Genomic DNA, 20,441 nt, shown 5'->3' on the forward strand with positions numbered 1-20,441 from the left:
CAGGGAGAGAGGGCGGCAGGGAGAGAAGGGAGGATGGGAGGGAGGGAGGGCGCAGGAGGGAGGGAGGAGGAGAGGGGAAAAGAAAAGAAAAGAGGATAGGACGGTGGAAGAAGAGGAAAAGGTGCTCAGAGATGCCAGCACAAGCCCCACCCATGCCCAGTTCCGTGCTGGTGGCTCAGCAGCAGGTATGAAGTGACCTCTTGAACTCAGCAAGGAGCCTTAGGTGACATCCCCTCTGCTTGAACCAGAAAACTCACACCGTTTTTGCATTCATGTTGCTTAGAGGGGACCAGGGTTAATGTGTGTGTGTGTGTGTGTGTGTGTGTGTGTGTGTGTGTGTGTGTGTGTATGAGAGAGAGAGAGAAAAAAAAAATATAATTACCCATCACTGATTAATCTTCAGACTGAGTCAAGCATTCATTGCAAATCCTTGAAACAAACAAGTCTATTTATATTTTAATTATTTTTTGGATTTCAGGTTGATTTGTCTTTCTTCTGCATATTTATGAAGCTGCTGATCCTATGGTAACCTCCTCCTTACCTCTTTGGAGCAGGAGGAGGAGAATAGAGTGAGAAGACAGACAGGGGAGCTGGCTTTTCCCTTCCCTTTCCCAATGCCACAGCATTGGCTTGGCTCCAGGGGACAGAGGATGACACAGAGGAGAGCCAGCTTTTCCAGTGAAGGTGTGATTCATTAGCTGGAGCCCCGCCCACGGCTGCCGTTCTTGTCAAAGGCGGCCTCCGCCCTCTCGCTGGAGTCTGACTGGAGTCCTGGCTCCCTGTGCTTCCCTGTTACCATTATACTCAGTCCGCCTGTGAATTTACTATCCCTACATTTGTTCTTAAATAATGCAATTTTTTCTATAAAACTTCATCAATGTCTTATTGGAGAAAGTTTTTCTTACTTAACATCTGGACATCACAACTGGACATGAAAAATGGAAAAAATTGAAAATGTGAGGTCAAGGGTAAGCTAGTCACCAGACTAGCAAGGAGACCTCCAGCCCACCTCCAGCGACGGTCCAACTAACCCCGTCAAAATAGCAACATACTTAAACGACTGCATCCAGCAGCTTACACTAGACACTGCTCAGCTGATGTTTTGGCTTCTGTAGTATATTATTTGTCAAAAAATATTTACTGCCCACAAAAGACCTCCATGGAGAGCATGCTCTCCCCTCCGTTGACGTTGGCCTGGCTGTTGGGCTTGCCTGAGCCGCCTGCTGAGAGGTATGCTGTCCTGTTCCTGGCTGTGGCCCATGGGGTAGTGACAGAGGGGATGCGAGCAGAGGCGTAGGCTTGTGAGCTTCTGACGATCACTGTGAAAAGAACAACCAATGGAGCTGCTGGTCCAGAGACACACCCTCCTGAGTCTGACCTGCCAATGGGAGCCGAGCCTGGCCGACCCTGTCCTAGATCCACTCCAGTTGACCGGCAAATGCGTAAGCAAGAAATTAAAGCTTGTTGTTTCAGGCCAGTGGGTTTGGGGTGAGTATTACACAGTTTCGAAGCGTCATTGCCTTGACAGACTTTACCAAAAAGTGCCTCTAAGACACGTGATCCTCTGTCAGGGCCAGAGCTCAGGAGACCACCATCTGCACCTGGCTGACCCATCAATCATTCCAGAATCGCTATTACTACTATAGGAAACAACCGCTTGCATAAGAATTGTGTGAGTCTCAAAGTACTTTGACATGCTTGGCTCATCTAATACATCAGGACTCTAAAGTGATGGTGTTTTATCTCCATTTCACAAGCGAGAAAACAGGAGCTCAGGTGAGTTACTGATTTGACTAAGATGACATTGTCAGTAAGTGCAAGATCTTGAACTTTTGTCTTCTCACCCTTGCACTGTCCTGCCTTGTTGCTGTACGTGTACATCAGACGAGGCGATGACGGTGGGTGAGGGGCGTTTCCAGCTCCCCTCCTTGCCCCGCTGCAGCCGCTTTTGCCGTGGGCATCAGGCAGGCACATTGCATATGATCCTCTCAGAACTGTTCTCAGCCTGAGAAGACAAGTTCAGACGCTCGCCCCCTTTCCTCCCCGCTCCTCGCTGCCGCATCACCTGCCCCCTAAGAGCTACTTGTCTTGGCTTAAGGGTCGCTGAATATCATGCAGGTGGGAACTTCTGCTCTGGAAAAGTCAGTCCCACTCAGCATGTTTTAAAATCAAATCAAGCAGGACGCCTAATCTCAAGACACAACAGCAGAGGCTGGCAAACCTTTTTCTGTAAGCGCCCCACAGTGGGTGTTTAGGCGTCGAGGGCCAGACAACCTCTGTTACAACTGCTCAAATCTGCAGGTATAGTGTGAACGCAGCTATAGACAATAGGCACATGCACAAGCCCAGAAAACTCGATTTACAGAAATAGGTGGTGGCAGGAGCGAGCCCCTGGCTGTGATCTGCCTGCCCCTGGTCTGTAGACAAACGGGGGAGAGGCCTGAACTCAGTCCAACACCAACCCTCCATCTTTGAAGTTGTATCTTATAGTAACTTCTGGTTTTACATCATCATCCTTCCTCCTTTCCTTAGTTCTTTTCTTCCTTCATTTGTCTCTTCTTATCTATTTCTCCTTTCCTTCCCCCCCCCTTTTTCTTCCACCCTCTGTCCCTCCCTCCCTTCCGGGATTCCTTCCTCTCCCCTTTCCTTCCGCTCTTCCGTTCTATCAGCACAGATCTACTGAGCACCTGCTTGGTGCCTGCACTGGACACAGGTCAGGGGTCCCAGCCTCTGCCCCAGTTCTGCCGGCTCCTCCCACCTCCGCTAGTCCTGGGCACTTTGTTCCTAGCGGTGCCCTGGGAGCCAGGAGGGAGGGGACGTGGAGGGGAGAAGGGAGAGAGAGGAGACTCCGGCAGGAGAAGGAGGCCTGCTCCAGTGCCATCACCCAAGGCATGAGGCCTGTAGGTGCAGACTCCCCGAGTCTCGCTTCAGCACTCCTTTCATCTGGAGAAAGACTCTTTAATTTGTAAACATTAATAACCATTATTATTATTAAAAAGGAAAGAGAGTGAGTAGCCCTGTAACTAATTACTTTAAGTGTTCTCAACAAGGCACAGTTCAACTCCTTTATAAAGCCTCCTGCTGTGAGGACCAGATTGTCATTATGATCACATCCTTCCTTAGACCTATTAATTTTACCCAGAATAACAGCAGAACAGATGCAAGGAGAAGGCTAGTCTGATTAACATAATTCTTTTCAAAGACCATTTCCTCCCTAAGGGCCACGCACTGAGTCTTCCATCTTGTCTCAGATCTAATTACATTCAGGAGAATTCAGACACTGACGCCGATCGCAGCAGATGTCACTTCTCAGATTTGAAGCACACTTCAGGATATGAAGCCTTATCAGAAAATCAATTGAAATTAACAGCTCCCTCTCTTTTCTCTCCATCTCTTCCCTCTGCCAACGCTCCCTCTCCCTGAGTCTTGTCCTCCCTCTTTCCCTTTTCTTTGGCCAGATTAAAGTTGTTTCAAAATAGTGCTAACCTTTTTCAGGAGGAGACAGCGTTTCCGGGAATTCAATAAACCTGAGGCTCACACCTACGCTTACCTTTTGAAGTGTTTCTTGGCTTCTTCCAGCCTCAATATAATGAGTGTGTGTGTGTGTGTGTGTGTGTGTGTGTGTGTGTGTGTGTGTGTTAGGAGCAGCAGTCCTTGAGGATCACTGTAGGACATCAAAATAAGGTAAAAGCAGGAGAAACCAAGGGGCTTTCTGCAGCATGTTGAAAAGATACACACCACAAGCTCTCTCTTAAGCAGCTGGTCTCTGATTGAAGCCAGAACTGATTGGGATCCCAGTGTCTGATCTTTGAAGGGCAAGAGCCGTGGGTTTACAATGGAGTCTCTTGCTGCTTTTAATGAAGTATTTGACTTTTCACCTGCTGCTTTCAATTGAGCTCTGGGCGCTTTAGATAGAAGCTCTTGGGTGAGCAGCAAATGAGTGGCGGCTGGGGTTTCGGTGCCTGGTGCCTGGGTGGAGATATGGCCAACCTGGGGTCCCGGCAGCACCGGAATCTCCTCTCTTTACCCCACTTCACCCTTCACTGCAGCGCCTTCTGTTCTGAGGCCCCAGAATGTAAAAAAACGAGGCCTGGAAACCCAATTACCTGAGACCCAGCCACGCTGCTCCGCTGCCATGCCGGCCCTCCACTTGGCCTGGGTGTGGGAATAACGCCTCCGACAGGAGTGTTTGAGGGCATGGCTGCAGGCAGAGAGCATGGGGGCGCCATCTATGTTGTATTTCCTGGGTCCTGGGAGAAGGATGAAGAAGGAGGCGGAACGAGGAACATGCAGCTCTGCATTGTGCATTGCTCTTCGCGTTTGCAGATGCCGCTCGGAGCCTGGCGGACACGGAGCAGGAGCCATCCCGCTCCCCAGGGCCCCGTTGCAGCAGCTGTTCCCGCCTGGCTGGGCCTGGCCTGCGTCACTGCGGTGCTCCTCGGGGTGGCCAGCTGGGCGTTCTCCCCAGGGAGCCCGCAGCCTTGGCACTGCCCCCTGGAAGCTGCCAAAGCTGGAGCATTGGAGCAGGATGGGCATGAGCCTCCCTGGGCAGGGACACGGAACAGTCTCCCGTCTCCACGGGCGGGTGATAGCTGGGGAGGATGGCGCTGTGTGGGTGGAGAGACGTATGGGAACCAGGGCATCCTTTCTGGCTTGCCGTGCATATCTTGCTCACTGGCCCCTACAAAGGCGGGGAGAATTTGGGTTTGAAATACCTGGCCATGCTGTCTGGCTTTCCCAGGGTCCACCCTGAAAATGACACGTGTGTGTAACTGACGAAGGGGAGCCTACCAGGTCCTGAGAGATCGCTCTGAATCAGGCTTGACACGGCGGGTTCCCAGGAAGGGTTAGGCTTACGCAGTAGTTGAGACAATAGAACAACCAATGGGAAACCAACCCCTTATTCTCTTCCAGGTTTCACGGTGTAATGTCATCATTACAGCCTGCTCTTGTGGGAGCCAGGAAGCTCATTATGGTGGGAGGCAGGCCGTGCTCTGTCAGGGGGTCCTTAGCAGTAGGCGGTTTCTCGCACCATCTGTGCTGTCACAAAGCCTGTAGGCAAACAAATGCATTAAGGTTGGTGCCACTCAAGCCTGCCTGGGCCTGGTAGGTGTCCCCACGGTGCTCAGCTCGCTGCTGCCTTTGGGGAAGGGAGCTCATCTAGGGAGCAAATGAAAAGGATGGAAATGCGCGTGAGAAGCCCGGCCTCCACCTTGCCTTCCTGAGAGGAACACAGAAAAGGTAAGCTCTGCCTGGAGTAGGTGGTCTGAGTGACAAAACGTGATGGTTTGTGATCACAGCATCCTTCTGGCCGGCCTAATCCAGGATTCAATGAAAAAATAATTACTGAGTGTCTTCGATGAGCAAATGTTTCCATTTACTCGGCATTTATTAAGCATCTACTATATGCACTTTAATGTGATAGCTGCTAGGGAGCGGTGAGGAGAAATGAGTCAGACATGGTCTCTGACACTAAACTAGCTTCAGTTTAGTAGGCACACACACACACACACACACACACACACACACACAATATGGAGGTTGAAAACAGGGACGTGTTAACACAGAGAGAGCCAGTTTCAAGGTTTCAAAGGAATTATAGGTTTTGTGATATACAGGCGCTGCTTTTACTTTTAAATGACATTTTTTCCCCTTAAAAACAAATACATATAATACTTGCTTACTGCCCTAGCTGGTTTGGCTCAGTGGATAAAGTGTTGGCCTGTGGACTAAAGAGTCCCTGGTTCAATTCCAGTCAAGGGCATATGCCTGGGTTGTGGGCTCGATCCCCAGTGGGGGTGTGCAGGAGGTGGCCAATCAATTATTCGCTCTCATCATTGATGTTTCTATCTCTCTCTCCCTCTTCCTTCCTCTCTGAAATCAATAAAAATATAGTTTTTTTAAAAAAATACTTGCTTACTAGTGAAAATGTGAGGGGAAAATTCCTTCTAATCCCTGCCACCCAGATATAATCACTATTAATGTCATATAAGACTCAAGCATTACAAGTTTATAATTGAACACTTTATTACACACACACACACACACACACACACACACACACACACACACACACTGGACCAAACCTGAATGTTCTCTTCTGTCCTCTTAAATGGTACCACCGTCCACATCGTTATTTGAGGCAGAACCTGAGTCATCTTGGATGATTCCACCTCCTCTAATTACCCCCAGTCTCTTCTATTCTAACCTACACAACACAGTTCAGCCCCTCTATTTCTCTCCCTCTTTACAGCCACATCTAAGCTCAAGCCACCTTCTCCCCTAGGTTACTGCATAGTCTTTCATTACTCCTACTTAATTCACTCTTGCCTCCTTCACTCCATTCTCCATATTGCAGCATTGTTTTTTTTAAATATAAATTAAGTCTTCTAAAAATAGCTTCCGTGGTTTCAACCACACTTAGAATAAACTTTTGTTTCTGAGAATAAGGCAGGCTAGGTTGTTTGGACAATCCTTGTGCTGAAAACTAAAAATGATAAATAATGTTTAAAGGATTCTTAAAAGCATCAATACACTGACCATATGGCCTCAAATTACTACATCAAAAGCAATGTCAAATTAGAAACCCAGAGAGTCAAGTAGGACATTTTTTACCCTGATGGCATTTTCTGAACTGGATAAGCTAATTACAGCCTCATGGGTCGATGGAGACCCTCAACTCCCCAAGCCTTTTTTAAAGTGGGGCATGTACCAGGATGCCTCCTGCCATAGAGCTGGAAGGAAAAGGGCCATACCTTCAGGGTGGCCACCTCATCTCAGGAATTTCAACAGAGATTTCCTCTTCCTTGAGCAGACTGGAGCAGACTGAGTTCTCCCCTAGAACTCATAAGCACAAAATGGTTTTGTAGTAAACTTGTGGGCTAAATTCACATGCACTGAAAGGCACATAAAAGGCTGTCTGTAAATTTGGTTTGCTGTGGCCAAGCTCTGGGGGTAAGCATAGGTTAAAAATAATAATAAAATAATAATAATAAATAAATAAATAAACATAAATAAGTTGCCAATGGCAATGAGTAGCACACCATAGAAAATACCAAGATACAAAAGAGAGGTATTATGTGGGAGAAGCAGCACAAACAACAGAGAGCAAACATAATCCAAAAACACTTTAGATTGAATAACAGAAACATTTTATAATTTACTATGCTTATTGATTTAGAGAAAAAAAATTAATAATAAACTTAATAATATCTTCATGGAACCAAAAACCATAAAAAGCAACCTTGGATATTTGAAATAGAACTTTTAGAAATGAAAAATACAATAACAGAGACCTAATTGCTGGGTTTAAGAGCACACACACTAATAAAAAATAAAAAAACAAGAATCCGTGAACTAAAAGATAACTCAGACAGATCTTACCCAGAAAGAAGCACATAAAGGAACAAGAAATAAAAATGTGAAGAGAATAAGAAGGTAGAATGAGATCTGGTGTTTAATTTAAATTCTAGATGGAGAAGGGAGATAAAATGAGGCAAAGACAATGTTTGAAGAGATGATGGCTGAAATTTTTCCAAAACGGTTTAAAAGACAGATTCAAGAGTTTCTACAAATCTAAACAATATCCACTCTTAGATACATCATAGTGAATTTGAGGACACCAAAGATGGTGAGGCAATCGTAATGCAGTCAGAGGAAAAAAAATGTAAGTTTAAAGAAGAGGCATTTATAATGACAACTGAACTCTCAAAAATCTTGCATTTATAATAAAATCTTCATTCCTTCCTAGCTCTAAGACTGCGTGATCTATGGTGCCCTCCTTTCCGACCTTGCCCTGTGCTGCTCTGCCTCTCACTTGCTTCACTAGACTTCTCTCATTTCCATGATCACACCTCCCCCACCTTTACACATTCTTCTCCCACACTCTTCTCCATCTGCCCGAATTGTCCACCATCTCCTTGTACAGGACTGGCCCCTTCTCCTCACTCAGATCTCAACCTAAATGTGACTTTTTCAATGGAGCCTTCCCTGAACACTGGTCTAGAATAATTTTTAATCATTTTCATATAATTTTATCTTCTTTCTTTCTTCATTTTGCATGTCTTCCACTGACTAGACTATGTTCCTGGGATACCAGAACCACAACAGTTTTGTTCACACTTCTATACCTAGCACCCTGAAGAGTTTCTCCTTACAATAAGAATTCAGTAAGCCCTAGCCAGTTTGGCTCAGTGGATAGAGCTTTGGTCTGTGGAGACAAAGTGTCCTGGGTTCGATTCCAGTCAAAGGCACGTACCTTGGCTTCAGGCTCCTCCCTAGCCTGGGCCCTGGTCGGGGCTCATGCAGGAGGCAACACATCAATGTGTTTCTCTCACATCGATGTTTCTCTCTGTCTTTCCTTCTCTCTTCCACTCTCCCTAAAAATCAATAGAAAAATATTCTCAGGTGAGGACTAACAAAAAATAAAAATTATTTTCAGTAAATAATTGTGAAAAAAATTTAGACTAGGTACTGCTGGTCTTTACCTAGGTACATTCACTTATATGATTATATGTAATTTTTGCTTTTTTATTTTTTTAAATATGTCAACATTCTATTCTCTACTCTACATTTTACATTTACAATGTAATGTCTCCATGCTGATGAACATTCTTCTACAACTTGATTTTGCATGATAGTCCATCATAGAGATATCATCAGTTATTTAACCAATCCACTATTGCTGGATGTGTAGATTGTTTATCTCAGTCATGATGTGAATAAATCAATGTCTATTTCCTTGGCAATAGCACCCAGGCTGAAATGCAAAGGGGGCAAAAAAGTGTATCCTGAAAAGTCTGTCTCTTATTTTTGTATTCCAGTCACCCAGTTTTCCTACCCAGGCACAAACACTGTTACCTATAAAAATGACAATTTTGTCCAATTTTCCTTTCCCTTTCCATAAGTTGAACCTTAATAAACCCAATTTACTGCATTTTGTTAGTTTGCTTGTTTTCTTAATAGTATACATTGAGTATTGTTTTATATCAGTACATAAAGAGTTGTCAGTCTTTTTAGCTATTGTATAATATTCTACTGTATGTTATGAATACACTATATCATAATGTACTTAAGCAATGTCCTATTATCAGATACATCTAGAATAAATTCCTAGACGTGGGATTGCATATGTAATTTAATTTTATTGATCCGCTAGCTAGGTCTCTGTGAAATTGTACAAAAATGTATGCCCACCTGGAACATATGAGTGTGGCTTTCCTTGCACTCTCAGTACCAATATCTTATCAAACTTTCAGATGTTTACATATGTTACATAACAAATGGTAGCTTGTAGAAATGCAAAATAAATTGCATTTCTCCTTTAGGAATGAGGTTGATAACTTTTTTGTTCATTTAAGAACCATTTGTATTTACTTTTCTATGAAGTGTCTGTTTATTTTATTGCCTATACTTTAATTGTGGGTATTTCTTTACTTATTCATAAATACTCTTTATATATAGACCCTCAATGTCTTATTCACACACTATGTAATTTACTTTTACAAATTCAATGCCAAAACTCATTTAGTTGTAAAACTTGCTGTGCCTGGCCCTAGCCGGTTTGGCTCAGTGGATAGAGTGTGGGCCTGTGGGCTGAAGAGTCAAAGGTTTGATTCTGGTCAAGGGCACATGCCTGAGTTGTGAGCTCAGTCCCCGTAGCCGGTGTGCAAGAGGCACCTGATCAATGATTCTCTCTCATCATTGATGTTTCTATCTCTCTCTCTCCCTCTCCCTTCATCTCTGAAATCAATATATATATTTTAAACTTGACATGTCTGGATTTCATGTAAAGTTTTATCTATCTCACTTGGTGTGACTAATCAATTGTTTGCTGCAAAAATAATTATGTATTTAATTATAAAAAGCTGCCTCACACTTTATTGGTGTTGTTTCATAATAATCAATATACTCACAATGTTAGCTTTCCAAAAAAAAATTAAAAACCCAGTGGTTTCAGATGAGAAACTGTGAAAAATATTGAGAAAAATTTTTATTTCAGATTAATGCTTCCCTCTCCAGTATATTCAAACCCAAAATCCAGGAAAGGGGCAAAATAAAAGTTTCTTTGCATCCATGGTCTAATCCAGATTTTGCATCTTTGGATTATAACCTGCCCGTATTGTGGCCATATTTCCATGTGGAAGGCATTTCAAAATACAAATTGAAACTTGCAAATTCAAGAATAGTCTGCTTACAGAAATGTCAGTCACAAATATGGGCCGTATTTCACACAATAATATCTTATCATCTTCTATTACCTAATAAATTATATATTTACAGAAACAAATTTTGAGGCAACTTAGTAGAAACGTCTTTGTCACTCTGAGATTATAAATGACTGCTCCCATGTTTTCTCATGCTACATCTATGGATTCCTTTTTCACATTTTATGGCTGACCCACCTGGAATTTATTTTGGCATAAGAAGTAAGGTAGGGCTCTAACTTAATATTTTATCAGATGGCTCCCCAGTTGTTCCAACCATATTTATTGATAATCCATATTTACCACATTAATTTGAAATGTCATCTTCATAATACTCTAAGTTCTAATGTGTATTTGGGTCTATTTCTAGGTTTTCCTGTCTGTCCCTTTAATAAGTCTATTTAGTACAAAAGGAGGACTATTTATTGCTTCGCATAATTATATTGCTCTCCAGAAAGGTTCTATCAGTTTATACCCCATCAACAGTGGATGAGTATCGTGCCCCTCCCTACCCTTGACAGCCCTCATGTCATCATATTTTAAATCCTTTTCATTTTGGAAGATAAAGAGTATAATTTAATTGGTTTTTATTTGCATTTTTATTACTATCAAGGCTGAGTGGTTTTTTCCCATTTATTGAACACTTATGTTTCTTCTTTTGTAAATTAACTGTTTGTATCTTTTGACCGTATTTCTAAAGGGACAGTCAACTGTTTCTTAATGCTAAGGGCATACTTTAAATCTTTGTCAGAAGTGCCGCTAATGTTAAGAACTGAGGTCAGACCTGGCTGGTGTGGCTCAGTGGTTCAGTGTCATCCTATGAACCTGGAGTTCATAGTGTGATTGGCAGCCCAGGCACATGCCCAGGTTATGGCTCAATCCCCAGTAGGGGGCTTGCAGGAGGCAGGCAATCAATGATTCTCTCTCCACATTGATGTTTCTACCCCTCTTTCCCTCTCCCTTCCTCTCTGGAATCAGTAAAATTACTTTAAAAAAGAGTAAAGGAACTGAGGTTAGAATAGCAGGCTGGATGCAAGAACCCATTCTAAAATATATCTTCAACAGTAGGTCCAAATGCAGAGGGTTTTGCTGGATTGGAAGTGGGGAGCTGGAAAATAACCATCCCTGCTATGGATTGAATGTTTGTGTCCCCCTAACATCCATGTATGGAAGCCTTATCCCCAGGGCAATGAGAGCTGCAGTGGCCTCCGGAGATGATGAGGTGGTGGCTGTGGAGCCCTCATGAGCGGGCTCAGTGCCCTGGAAAGAAGAGCCCCGGGACAGCCTGCTTTCTCTCTCTCTCTCTCTCTCTCTCTCTCTGATCTCTGCCATGTGAGCACCCGACAAGATGACACCACCTGGCAACCAGGAAGAGGGTCTCACCAGAGCCCAACCATGCTGGCACCAGATCTCAAGCTTCCTGGCCCTCAGAACTGTGAGGAATACATTCCTGTTGTTTAAGCCACCCACCAGTCGATGGCATGCTGTTATAAAAGCCTGACGTGACTAAGACAATATCTAGCATTTGCTCACCGCTTATGCAGCAGTACTTTTCAAGTGTCTGTTCATTGTACCATCAGAATAACCTTACAGTCGGCATTACAATGCTCTCCGTTTCTCAGGTAAGAAAAGCGGGGCTTAGTGATTAAATACCAAACTCAAAACCACATAGCTGGTACATTATAGAATCACAACTAGAATCCAGCTCTCTGACACCAAAGTGGGTCCTCTTCCCGTCTGAATATACTGAATTCCAATAGCTCAGAGTAGTGGACAAGCTAGATTCGTTCATATACAAAATTGTGTGATGGACAGAGTTTGTCCTCAGCTGGCTGGTCCCTGTGTCTGTCACACAGATGAGCATCGGTCTCTGCCTGCGCCTGCCCGCCTCATCAGCACCCACTGTCCTTCTGACTCCCGATGAACAGAGGTTTAACCACAGCACCCACTGGGCCTGATCCCCAATGGGGACACCCCAAGCTTTGAACATGTCCCTGAACCCTTTTCTGCTCATCAGAACGTGTCTGGTCTTTGAACTAAAAGCCACAGTTTCTGCGAATTTGCTCAATAAATTAGAGTTTTTAATGCATGCTAATGAATTAATGTATTATTCACATAAGAGGCAGGAAGGAGAGAGGTAAAGAGAAAGGGAGAAGAAAAGACTGAGCCAAGTTTGCCAAGTGACATGTGAATTTGGCTCCCAAGGTAATGTGGACACCCTTCCGGGAGAAAAGGAAACCCTGGGCCAGGCTAAAAGGAAGGAGGAGGATGGTCCGGAGGAGCAGGTGGGCCTCAGCAGCTGGGTGCACTGTGCCTCCCTCCTCTGGCTTCACGCAGACCATGGACTCACGGCCCACTCGTCACTGCAACGCCTGCACCTCAGGAGCCTGCTGGGCTCGCCGAGTGGTGGCTGTGAGAGCAGTGGGAGGGCGGTGGAGGAAAGCTGTCCCTGGAGAGGGGGGCCTTCCACGGGGAAAGTGCCCAGTAGGTGAACCAGGGTGTTCAGGTCAGAGCTGGGGAAGACTCCTCCAGCCCCTCAAACTTCTCCAGAGCTGTTAACAGGGTAAGAAAAGACTCAACCAACCCTGGCTTCCCAGGTGCCTCTCAAAACCTTTTACATTTTAAGGCAGGGCCCACTGGAAGAAGACCTACGTTATCTGCCTCCCCAAGGATTGTACCTGCAGCTTTGACATGAAGGACCAGGAGAGGCATCTAAACACAACACGAGGGAGCATCTCCGTATCCCACCGTGGACGGCACAAGTGGCTCTGCTTTGGCAGGACAAGGAGTGGGCAGTAAGCGGCGATCTCTGTATTTCTCAATTCACAACAGTAATGAAACATTTTCAGAGATGTTTGCTTGCGGCTCCAGGTTTGCTCTCTACTCTCCCTTCGCTGAGAGATGTGACTGAGGGGCGCGCAGTGCAAAGACCTGCCTCTGCCCAGAGCTGTCTCGTCTTAAAGCGATGGTCTGGGAGAGGCGCTCTCGGTCCTCTCCGGTCTGGGTGAGAGGTGCTCTCGGTCCTCTCCGCCAGGTGCTGCTGAGCTGTATGTATCTGGCTTTATCTGAAGTGATGAACTGCTTTCAGGGGTGGAGATGAGAAAAGATTAATTACACTCAATTGGGTAAAAACATTGTTAAGAATACTCCTTGCATTTATCTTATGCCTGTGCCTTTTTACTCTCTTGAGGCACAGTGATATTGTGAGGCTATCATGAGTGTGAAATAACCTCACCACTAGCCCTTTGGCATGGAAAGGAGACACTGAGACCTGGGAGTCCTGGCGCTTGACGGGAACCCTAAGGGGTTCCCAGGTCCCTCTCTGCCAGCTGGGGTGCATCCACCTCCCACAGGAGGTCCTACTCCCGCAAGGCGCGCTCTGCTGATTAGAGCCGTTTCTTTTTCCTGAGCCCCATTGCATCGGGCAGACACATTAAAGGCCTCCCCATAGACAAAATTCAGGGGCCAACAGGTAGCTTTCCATTAATAACGCAAAAATACACATTAAGCCATTCTCTTGGTGGTTCTAGAATAGAACTTGACCCCTCCTCCCCAGCTCCACAGGAATCCACAAACACATTTTTAAATAACAAAAAGAAAATTGAGTACTTGATGCTGTTAGCAGAGGCCCTGGGGGGCTGGAGAGAGCAGAAAACAGTCTATTATTTTGCACCTGTCCTGCCCATAGCTCGTTGTGCAGCAGTATTTACTTAAAAAGCAGAGGAGGAAATCATTATTTGCTCTTAGTCCTGCGATTCCCCTGGCTACACTGTTTGGAGCAAGTGTTTTATTTTATTTCTTTCTCCCCCTTTCTCTCCTGCCCAAGTTGAAGGAAGTCAGAGTGACAGTGCCTGGCACAACGACTTAGAGAATCAGCACAGAGGCCAGGTGGGGGCTCAGCCTCAGCCCTCCCTGCTTCCTTTCCAGTCTGACAGCCGAGAAAGGGAGGGGTCTCTTTCTCTCTTCCTCTCCCTCTTTTATTTTCTCTCCCCATTTGGAAAAGCTGCATATACTTGAGATATGCATGCTGTATGTGCAGGTATTCATTAAGGACATAAACATATACACTTTGCTTGCATATGCATGCATTTCATACATATAGGTGTGTATCATACACATGTCATCTAAACGTATTTCCATTGTAGGCGTGTGTATTAAATACACCCACACGCGCGGGCACACCCACAGAGACATACATACATCCGGCTTCCTCCTCCAAGTGGAAGGGCTGGGGGAGCACTGAGCAACACAAGATGCGCAACCTGGAGCACATCAGCGGAGAAGCAAGGCCCGTGTTAAATGAGAGTATCTTCCCGTCACTAATGCTGCTCCCTCTTCATGGCTTGTTTCTCCTGCTGGAAGTTGGCAGCAATCAGCCTCACAAGCGCCGGGGAAAGAGTTACTTGGACAGATGACAGGGAATCCCGCCCTCCTGAAAGCGGCCCCCCGCACAGATGATGGCGCCCCTGCTAGGCAGGGGCAGCACAGCTGGAAGGAGCTTGTTTCCCTGGAAAATATAGTCATGGGCAGGGAAGACAGAAACAGGACTGCACTGGTAAACAGGCGATTGTCAGGGGAAGAAGGTGCTAAGGCAGTGCCTCCCAGGCGCAGAGCATTTTCTAAAGCAAGGAGAGCAGTGGGCAGAGGGATAAATGGCCCTGAGGGAGAGAGCCGCCCAGCAGGACCCGCTGGCTTCCCTTCAGTAGCCTCCAGCCCTTTGCATCCACACGTGTTGATGCAGAAAGGGGCCCACACTTCACCCTTTCTGCCCAGAGAGGAGAGAAGGCCGCTAGCTAGCCCATGTCACAGAGTAGTTCCAGGTGGGAGTGGAGCTGGGATCCGAAGACCTCCAGCTGCAGGCGGCCTGCGGTCCACCCCCCGCAGGGAATCCAGTGTTCTTTACAGGGGGAGAGCAGTTTTAGTCTTTCTGTGAACTGGGGTCTCTCAGGGAGGGGAGAAAGTGAGGAGCCACTCTAAGCCTCTGACCCGTGAGAAATGGCTCACCTGTCTGAATGTCAAATGACGGACTAGGAAACAGAAGCATGGCTAAAATGAGACTTTTAACAGCACTCAAAGAGCAGGCGCCCATTGCACAGGATAACACATGGAACAGGGAATATAGCCTATTTATTGAGTCCCTCCTCCGGTTCCTCATTGGCTGAGTCCTATGACTTGACCTGTTTCCTCATATGTCACCTAGGTCTTGCTGTCTCCATTGGGCCATTAAAATATTGGGCTGTCTCCACCTTCTTTTGTCTAGAGCAGTGGTTCTCAACCTTCTGGCCCTTTAAATACAGTTCCTCATGTTGTGACCCAACCATAAAATTATTTTCGTTGCTACTTCATAACTGTAATGTTGCTACTGTTATGAATCGTAATGTAAATATCTGATATGCAGGATGGTCTTAGGCGACCCCTGTGAAAGGGTGGTTTGACCGCCAAAGGGGTCGCGACCCACAGGTTGAGAACCGCTGGTCTGGGGGATCTTCCTAGAACATGTGCTGTCAGCCACATACACAGCTCTCATACCTTCTCCCCACCCCACATCCTGTTTGCTCTGGGGAAATTCAGTAACCGCCTGCCCACATGCTGTTTCTTTTCCATGAAGATGAATCAGAGGCATGTTTCTTACATGACCCAACCACCTTCCCTCCAGGCAGCTCTCCTTGTATTGTTCTCGTTATTGGTCGTCTACAAGCTGAAATTGTAAGAGGTTTGTGACTGCAAAGAGTAGGAAAACCAATATTTCCTGGTAGTCACCTCTGGGCAGCCTCTTAGGCTCCCCGTTCTTTCTAGGGCTCCCCTGTTTCCTGCTCTTGGTCCTAGGCTTGACCCCCTTCCTCATCTTACTTTCGCCACCAGATTGCTTCTGTACCAGATTTTTACCTTGCTGCTTGTTCTTTCTGCTCGTTATAACCCTCCACCTCCCTTTGCCCTTTGTGCTATGTCCCCCAAGGTGGCATCAGTTCCTCTAAATGATTATTCTAATCTCAGCTGTCAGAGGCTGCCGGTAGGTATGAATGTCCTTGCACTGGACTCTCTGTAATCTTCCTGCTTCTGAACCCCAAATCTATTTCTTCGGCCAAGATCACCAAGCCAGGTTTCAGACTTATATATTCTAATACATCCTGGATGGATTTGAGAATGTTTCATGTCACCACCTTTCTTCACCAACCCACTGCTGTGTCAGTGTTTGCAATCACTCACAGGACCGCACCTAATCCGGCACCCAAACTAGAAGGTAGGCTCAGAGAGGCAACTTTCTCTCAAGCCAGTCAATTGCCAAATCTGGCCCGTTTTACCTTTCTCTCAAGAATTCTATCTGGAAGGAAAAACCAAGATGGCGACATAGGTAAACACTGGAGTTTGCTGCCTCGAGCAACCACTTCAAAAATACAATTAAAAGACGGAACGGACATCATCCAAAACCACAGGAAGGCTGGCTGAGTGGAAATTTTACAACTAGCAGGAAAGAGAAAAGCATACCGAGACTCAGAGGAGGCACAGTGTGGAAGTAAAATACTAAGGTACAGAGGCGCACGCGGAGCAGGCTGGCGGCTGAGGGCGCGGTTGTCGTTTTCAATCTGGAGGGAGTCTCAGGCTCTGAGCTCCAGTTCCGGGCGAGTCTCTGGGGACCCAGACTCATACGGGAGAAGCGGGACTGTCTGGCATCGGTCGGAACTCGAGGGCAGCTTTCTCTCCAAGGGGCTTGCAGCAATTGCCGAGACAGTGAGAAGCTGGGCCTCTGATAGCAGCTATAACTGCTAGCCCCGCCCTGTTGATCCCGTGGGACCCGCCCCGCCCAAGCCCTGCAGGAAGGTTTTTGCTGGATAGCCTAAGGCAGAGGCTAGATTAGCACCTCCCTAGAGATCCAGGAGCCAGTGTACCCAGAGGTCAGAGTGGGACCATCCAGTTTGCAGCTCCATGGAACCATAAAGGACACACTCAGGGGGCAGACTCAGTGAGCACCAAAGCCCCACTGAAGCAAGGGGTGTCTCCAGCACAGAAGTTCTCCCACTGCAGACACAGCTGATTCTCACAGCCAATTGGCCTGGAGGTCAATTCCTCCCAGTGATACCTACAACAATCAAGGTTTAACTACAACAAGACTGTGCACAAGACCACAAGGGGGTGCACCAAGAGTGTCCTCCTCAGGTAATTGGGGAGGCTGAACCACTGGGCCCTAGAGGACACTTAGCACAGAAAACCACTTTATCAACACAGGGGAGCATAAAAAATGTGGAGACAAAGAAAAAGGACACAAATAACAGAAATGGAGGAAAGCAAACTACTGGATATAGAGTTCAAAACCACACTTTTAAGGTTTTTCAAGAATTTTCTAGAAACTGCCGATAAACTTACTGAGACCTACAAGAAATCTAATGAGACCCTCGAGGTTGTGATAAAGGACCAACTAGAAATTAAGCATACACTGACTGAAATAAAGAATATTATACAGACTCCCAACAGCAGACTAGAGGATCACAAGAATCAAGTCAATGATTTGAAATATGAAGAAGCAAAAAACACCCAACTGGAAAAGCAAAATGAAAAAAGAATCCAAAAATATGAAGATAGTGTAAGGAGCCTCTGGGACAGTTTCAAGCATACCAACATCCGAATTATAGGGGTGCCAGAAGAAGAGAGAGAGCAAGATATTGAAAACCTATTTGAAGAAATAATGACAGAAAACTTCCCCTACCTGGTGAAAGAAATAGACTTACAAGTCCAGGAAGCTCAGAGAACCCCAAACAAAAGGAATCCAAAGAGGACCACACCAAGACACATCATAATTAAAATGCCAAGAGCAAAAGACAAAGAGAGAATCTTAAAAGCAGCAAGAGAAAGAAAGTCAGTTACCTTCAAGGGAGTACCCATACGACTATCAGCTGATTTCTCAACAGAAACTTTGCAGGCCAGAAGGGAGTGGCAAGAAATATTCAAAGTGATGAATGCCAAGAACCTACAACCAAGATTACTTTATCCAGCAAAGCTATCATTCAGAATAGAAGGTCAGATAAAGAGCTTCACAGATAAGAAAAAGCTAAAGGAGTTCATCACCATCAAGCCAGTATTATATAAAATGCTGAAAGGTATCCTTTAAGAATAGGAAGAAGAAGAAAAAGGAAAAGATACAAATTATGAACAATAAATACACATCTATCAACAAGTGAATCTGAAAATCAAGTGAATAATCTGATGAACAGAATGAACTGGTGATTATAATAGAATCAGGGGCATAGAAAGGGAGTGGACTGACTATTCTTGGGGGGAAAGGGGTGAGGGGGGTGCGGGAAGAGACTGGACAAAAATCGTGCACCTATGGATAAGGACAGTGTATGGGGAGTGAGGGAGGAGGGTGGGGTGGGAACTGGGTGGAGGGGAGTTATGGGGGGGAAAAAGAGGAACAAATGTAATAATCTGAACAATAAAGATTTAATTACTACTAAAAATAATAATAATAATTCTATCTCCTCTCTATTCCCACCACCCCCACTATGGTCTCATCCCTGGCTTACCACAGCAACCTCCTTAACTGGCTAGTGTTCTTGGCTCTACTCTGTCTTCCCATTTGCTCTCTGCATAAACACAGGATGACTGACTTGGAAAGCAGATCCTGCCAGGCCTGGGATGAAACCCAGTCCCTTCCACAGCCGGCCTGGCCCAGACTGTCTGTGATCCCACCCCTGCTGCCCTCTCCAGCCTCACCTCTCACCCCTCCCCCTTGCACTTTTCACCCCAGCAAACCAAGCTGTATGCAGTTTCACAACTCCTGGTGTTTCTTCCCTCCTAAGTCTTGAGTTTGCTGTCCCCTCTGCTGCCATGCCCTCCCACCCCTTGGTCTTGTCCTAGCCAAGCTGAGCTCTTCCTTTACATGTCTGGGAGGCCTCTCCTTGGCCTTGAGCCTTCCCTGTGGCCCCTTTCCAGCTGGCTTAGATCCATTTCCCACGCTCTCTCAGCACCCTGTGTTCCCCCCATCTCTGTTCGTTTGTTCCACCAATATTCCTCAGTTGCCTGGTGTGTGCCAGCCATGGCACTAAGAACAAAGCAGTGACTCCAGCTAAGAAAACTCTTGCCCCTTAGATACTAAGTGATACTGGACAAGAAAGAAACAAGATAAGTAACATGGCTAGAATGGTGGTGAGTACAAAGGAGAAAAATAAAGCAGAGGAGGAGTAAAGGCAGTGTGATAAGTGGGCCTGCATCTGAGATGAGGAGACTGCAGAGAGCCTGCTGGAGAGGGTGACTTTTGAGAAAGAGCTGAGGCCTGCAGGGGAATGAGCTGACAGATAGTTGGGCAGAGAGCATTTCAGGTGGAAGCAACAGCAAGTTCTAGGGCCCTGAGGTGGGAGTGTGCCTGGCATGGTTGAGAAATAGCAAGATGCCAGCATAAATGGAAGAGAGTGAACGAGCAGGAGGTGATGTCAGGAAGGTAATAAGGAAAGGAAGTCAGATCCCATCCAGTCCTGCTGCCACTATGGACCACTGCATAAACAATGGCTTTTACTCTGAGGGACATGGGAGCTATGGGAAGTTTAAGCAGAGGTGTGGCATCTGCTTTACATTTAATAGATCTCTCAGGCTATTGTGTCAAAATTAGACCATGGGGAAGTAAGGGCAGAGGCAGGGAGATAAATTAGGAGGTGTAGCAATAATCTGGGCAAGAGGGAATGCTGGCGTGGCTCAGGGATTTGGCAGGGCAAGAGTACAAACCATCTTCAAGGTTTCTCCACCGGATTAGCCCACTCATCCGCCAGGACCCTGGGAGCCTTTGTGGTTCCCTAGATGGTGCATATTATTCCCTTCCTGTGCTCTCCTCACACCTATATATGCTTGTCTATATCCATGCCACCCAGTATGGTAGCCACGAACCACATGTGGCTCTTGTGTAGTTGAAATGTGTCTAGTGCCGTAGGTTGAAATGATATTTTTTATTTATTCAGTTAAAATTTGTTATTAAAATTAATTTTATTGGTTTCTTTTTACCTTTTTAAAAAGTGGCTACTAGAAAAATTTAACTTATATTTGTAACACCTATTTCCAGACAGCACTAGCTGGAGTATTTTCATACTATAATGTGACTATCTGAAAGCATGTCCATCTTCTGCACTAGGAGCAAGAGAAAAATTTCATCTCTGTGTCCAAAGACCCTTGAAAGGAGCCTTGGCCATAATAAATCTCTCTTCCCAAACACTGAAGAGATGAATGAGTTCTGTAAGAGAAACACAAAAAAGA

The 20,441-nt window shown here is 45.7% G+C and overlaps 1 protein-coding gene across 1 annotated transcript in view; it reads right to left on the bottom strand.

Annotated features, from left to right (window-relative positions):
* Window positions 1-1,137: 1,137 nt before the first annotated feature.
* Window positions 1,138-20,441, bottom strand: part of NXPE2 (neurexophilin and PC-esterase domain family member 2) — a gene marked incomplete at its 5' end in the record, with an annotated part of 138,558 nt that continues 119,254 nt past the window's right edge. Inside the window, 2 exon segments of the mRNA XM_036323974.1 lie at window positions 1,138-1,319; window positions 4,107-4,250. Of these exon segments, the coding sequence (XP_036179867.1) occupies window positions 1,138-1,319; window positions 4,107-4,250 (326 nt within the window).

Source organism: Myotis myotis, unplaced genomic scaffold, assembly GCF_014108235.1.
Source record: "Myotis myotis isolate mMyoMyo1 unplaced genomic scaffold, mMyoMyo1.p scaffold_m19_p_10, whole genome shotgun sequence".
Lineage (NCBI taxonomy): Eukaryota > Metazoa > Chordata > Mammalia > Chiroptera > Vespertilionidae > Myotis > Myotis myotis.